This window comes from Phaethon lepturus, unplaced genomic scaffold (assembly GCF_000687285.1).
Source record: "Phaethon lepturus isolate BGI_N335 unplaced genomic scaffold, ASM68728v1 scaffold8605, whole genome shotgun sequence".
Lineage (NCBI taxonomy): Eukaryota > Metazoa > Chordata > Aves > Phaethontiformes > Phaethontidae > Phaethon > Phaethon lepturus.
In genome coordinates, this window is record NW_010541173.1 from 54,281 (window position 1) to 59,233 (window position 4,953).

The 4,953-nt window shown below is 45.6% G+C and overlaps 1 protein-coding gene across 1 annotated transcript in view; it reads left to right on the forward strand.

The window, feature by feature from the left end:
* LOC104621220 (cohesin subunit SA-2-like) overlaps nucleotides 1–4,953 on the forward strand; it is a 66,147-nt gene that overhangs the window by 53,948 nt on the left and 7,246 nt on the right. Inside the window, exons 26-28 of the mRNA XM_010287650.1 lie at nucleotides 2,846–2,947; nucleotides 4,240–4,394; nucleotides 4,490–4,618. Coding sequence (XP_010285952.1) covers nucleotides 2,846–2,947; nucleotides 4,240–4,394; nucleotides 4,490–4,618 — 386 coding nt within the window. The remainder of the gene's footprint in view (nucleotides 1–2,845; nucleotides 2,948–4,239; nucleotides 4,395–4,489; nucleotides 4,619–4,953) is intronic.

Below are 4,953 nucleotides of genomic sequence, written 5' to 3' on the forward strand. Positions count from 1 at the left end.
GCACCCCTCAGCTTGGTGTCATCTGCAAACTTGCTGAGGGTGCGCTTGATCCCGCTGTCTATGTTGATGAAGATATTAAAGAGTGCTGGTCCCAATACATACCATCTCTCCCTGAGAGACACCGCTCATCACCAATCTCCATTTGGACATTGAGCCATTGACCACTACCATCTGGATGTGACCATCCAACCAATTCCTCATCGACCCAGCAGTCCACCCATCAAACCCATCTCCCTCCAGTTTAGAGAGAAGGATGCTGTGGGGGACTGTGTCAGAGGCCTTACAGAAGTCCAGATAGATGACATCCGTGGCTCTTCCCTTGTCCACTGATGTGGTCACTCCATCCTAGAAGGCCACCAGGTTGGTCAGGCAGGACTTGCCCTTGGTGCAGCCATGCAGGCTGTCTCGAATGACCTCCCGGTCCTCCATGTGTCTTAGCAGAGCTTCTAGGAGGATCTGTTCCATGATCTTCCCAAGCACAGAGGTCAGGCCGGTAGTTCCCAGGGTTCTCCTTGCTACCATTTTAAAAATGGGTGCAATGTTTCCCTGTCTCCAGGGACTTCACCTGACTGCCAGGACTTCAGAAATAACATGAAGAGTAGCTTGGCAACTATATCCACCAATTCCCTCGTGACTCTGGGATGCATCTCATCAAGGCCCTATAGACTTGTGTACGTTCACGTTCCTCAGGTGATCTTGAACCTGATCTTCTCTTACAGCAGGAGAGACTTTGATCCTCCAGTCCCTGTCTTGCAGTCCATCCCCTGGAGAGGTGTGTGATGTTGAGTACCTCAGCCTTCTCCTCATTTGTTGTTGCCAGTCTTGTTCATTGGGGGTTTTACGCTTTCTTTGACCTTGCTTTTCTGACTGACATACTTGTAGAAGACCTTCTTATTATTATTTGCATCCCTTGCCAAGTTCAGCTCCAGCTGCTCCTTGGCCTTCCTGACCCCATCTCTACACAACTGGGCAGCGTCCCTGTACTCTTCCCAGCATAAGTGTCCCTGCTTCCACTGTCTGTGCATTTCCTTCTTGCCCTTCAGATTTACCAGCAGGTCTTGACTCAGCCATGCTGGTCTCTTGCCTTCCTTTCCTGATTTCTTACACCTGGGGACTGAGAGTTCTTGTGCTCTAGGGAAAGTGTCCTTAAAGATCTGTCAGCTCTGTTTTGGTCCCTTGTATGTGAGGGCAGTTTCCCAGGGGGACCCATTGACTAACTCCTTGAAGAGTTTTTCTGCTTTTCTAAAACTCAAGGTCCTGTCTTTACCGTTTTCTTGCCCTCTGTCCCTCAGGACTGCAAAATCCAACAGTGCATGATCACTGCAGCCCAGGCTGCCTCCAGTCTTGATGTCACCAATTAGCTCACGTGTTGGTGACCAGCAGGTCCAGTATGGCAACCCCTCTGGTAGGTCGGTCTATTATCTGGCACAGGAAGTTATCCTCCATGCACTCCAGGAGTCTTCTGGATTGCCTACAGCTCGCCGTACTACTTTCCCAGCAAATGTTGGGGTGGTTGAAGTCCTCCACCAGGATGAGAGCACGATGCCTTCTGTACCTGGAGTGAGAGGCTTTGTCAATAAGCTCCCCTTGATCAGGTGGCTTATAGTAGACACCAAGCACAAGGTTCCCTTTGTTGCAGTGGTCCCTGATTCTTACCCATAAGTTTTTGACCTACTTGTGGCTATTCTTCAGAGCTCTTTGCACCCCTTCCATTTCTTGATGTAGAGGGCAATGCCTCTGCCCCTCCTTCCTGGCCTGTCTCTTCCGAACAGCCTGTAGCCATCAACAGGCGCATTCCAGTGGTGGGATTCGTCCCAGCAAGTTTCAATAATGGCAACAAGGTTGTTAGTTTTCTAGCAGCACAGTGGCTTCCAGCTCCTCCTGTTTGTTACTCATGCTGCATGCACTGGTGTAGAGGCACTTCAGCTGGGCTGTTGGCCCTGCTGCCTTCTTAGAGGAACATCCCTTAATTCCTTTGAGATATTTCACTGGTGTTTCCCTGTTGGGGCCTATTACTCACAAGCCCCTGGCTCATCTCTGTAAGACTTCCAAGTGTGCTGCAGTGTAGCCAGCACTTGTCAGAGCAACAGGCTGAGGGGCCTTGCTAGCACCCCGTCCCTCTAACCTTGGCATGGGTCAGCCTAGTATTATCCTCTCCTTCAACTCTAGTTTAAAGCCCTGTCAATAAGCCCCGCTAGCTTGTGAGCAAAGACCCTCATCCCGCTTCATGAATCCCATCTGATGCCAGCCAGCCAGGTGCCATGTAGGCCATTCCATTATTGAAGGAAAATGAAATTGTGGTGGTGACACCAGCCACGGAGTCATGTATTAATAGACTTCATACAGCTCACACAGTCTACATGCAAATGGCCTACATATTTCACATGGGGTCCCCATGCTTAGACAACTGGTAGAGCTTCAACCACTCTGAAGTGGGTTTCAGGAGGGCTGAGAACAGCACAGAGTGGGCAGTTGCCTTGAGTCAACTAACAGGACTTTGGAAATACCTGAATATGGATCTTGTTCTTTAGTTCACTGGGCCCAAGGCAAGCATTAATTAAATACAGAAAACTCTTTCCACCTCGTGAGTAGGCTTTGTTCTTTTGTTATAATACTTACCAATTTCAGTGTAATTTAATCCTCGCATTACTCTTAAAGGAGCATACCATTACTCTACATATGAAATAATATAAAAATTCAATTTTTTAATCTTTTACTTTGGGTGTTCTGACATTGGGAGTGTTTCATGAACTTTTTGTGTGACATGAACAGTCATGTGTTTTGTGTACTCCTAGTGCTAAATAAAGGAGATGGTAATTCTTATTTGTTTTGTTGCTGTTCATAGACCTACAATGATTTTGGAGACATAATTAAAGAAATGTTAAGCAGGACGAGGCACAGTAACAAAATTCAGAGTGCCAAGACACTGATTCTCTGTCTGCAGCAGGTAAGGTTGAGATGAAAGCAAGAGGCTAGTGGCTCTTACGATAGCTGCATTTGTATTGCAGGCTTCTACCTACCTTGCCATAATTATTAAAGTTAATTAAATAACCTAGTGGAAGAAATCGTTTCCTTGCCTGCACTTTCTGTGTGTATGTTGTTTTTGCATGTCATAATTAAAGTTCCTTTCAAATCATTATACCTGTTTTAAAATTGTAATTTTGTGCACCATTTTTTGGTCTTGTTTTTAATCTTCAAATTCATGGTGTTTTAGGATTGATGTGAGATTACAGAGTGTCTCTTAGCAAAGGTTAAGGATATTATTATATGTTTTACAGACTGCCTCAATTCCTGTTGACTTGGAGGAACCACAAATGTGTCTGTGGCTGGCCAGCTCTAATCCCCAGTATTTTCAGTACTTTTTTTCTGGAGTAAAGTGGGGTGCAGCCCTTCTGAAGGGTCTCAGTTTCTGGGGCTTGCAGCTGCTGGCTGATGAAGCCAATTAGCTATTTTAGCAGCTGCTTTTGCCAGCTCTGCTCATGACCAGAGCTGTTTCTAGCTTGTAGTCGTGCTGTAAGCCACAGAGCGGGCTCCTCCCGGGGTGTACTGATACATGAGCTTTGCTTATTTCACAAACATTGCCTGGGGCTTAGATCGTGAACTAGCCCCTGAAATACGAGCTTAGATGAGGCTCAGCAGCATTTGGCTACATATATTCTGCTGACATAGTCAGCACTTTGTGTTTAGGTATCACATTGACAACAGGCCCTTTTTGGCCCGTGCTTGACCTTGAGTTAACAGGTTGAAGGGAACAAGCTATCTCCATGTTCTGTTAGGAAAAACCCCAAAACATAGTTAGTTGGGCTTGAAACAGCCTTTTGATTCAGTCTCACTTGCAGAAATTGGACTGTGCTGCTGCCAAACTTGCAGCTTTATTTCTGCATTCTGATATTCTGAAAGCCTCTCAGGCAAATTAGGCCTCTGGGGCTTGATTCAGAAGTCCCAACAAGAGATGGGGTCAGTGGAGCCATCATCTTCAGGAATCGGTTCTCTCTTTATGCACAACATTTTTAATTTCTATTTTTTAATTTGTGCCTATCTGTTAAGCACAACAGGGTCCTTCGTGTCAGTTCCTTGTCATTGTTCCAGTCGTGCTTCTGAAGCACATGCCTTACCTGCTCTTTTGGCTTCAGTCTCTGTAAGCCAAGTGTTGCTTGCTGTGCATGTGTCTGAGTCCTCCTGGTGCTTTGCTTGTCTATAGGATTACATATGGTTGCTTACCTGAGCCTTCTTTTGCAGCTGTTTCAGACACATGCAGAAAGCCAAGACAGCAGTAGCGGTGTGGACTTTTCCTCCTCTTCCTTCACAAATATGAAAGAACTTGCTCGTCGCTTTTCACTAACATTTGGCTGGGACCAAGTGAAATTTAGAGAATCTGTAGCCATGATACACAAGTATGTGCCACATAACATCACTTTGTCCATGGTCATTGCTTTTCTTAGTTGTCTGTTTTATTACTCTGCGCTCTCTCTGTTTTTTCTTCCAATAGGGAAGGGATTGAATTTGCTTTTCAAGGAGCTACTGGAGTAGATGGAAAATGCTTGCCTCCTAACTTGAGCTTTCTGGTAATCATCAGTGAATTTTCCAACAAACTGCTAAAGCCTGACAAAAGACTAGTGTAAGTTAAGTTCTTGTACAGTCATACATACTTTGTGTTTTGTGTATCCTTGTACATGGGACACTTGACCTTCAGTGATGCAGAAGTTGCTCAAGGGCTTTTCAGAGAGCGTCTGAAATCAATCCACCCCTGAGGCTGTTAGTTTGAGAGACACTTGTTGAATTTTGTAGTAGTAGTTATTTCAGGCTGTATGTGCAGTATACATTCAAGATCTTTTTAAGGCATAGTTGTGGCCACATGTGGCAATTCTTCTAAAGGAAAGATGGCGTTAACTCGGTGGAAGAGATTTTCACCTTGGCTGGCTAGTGGAGTGGCAGGGAGGGGTGGGTTTTGTG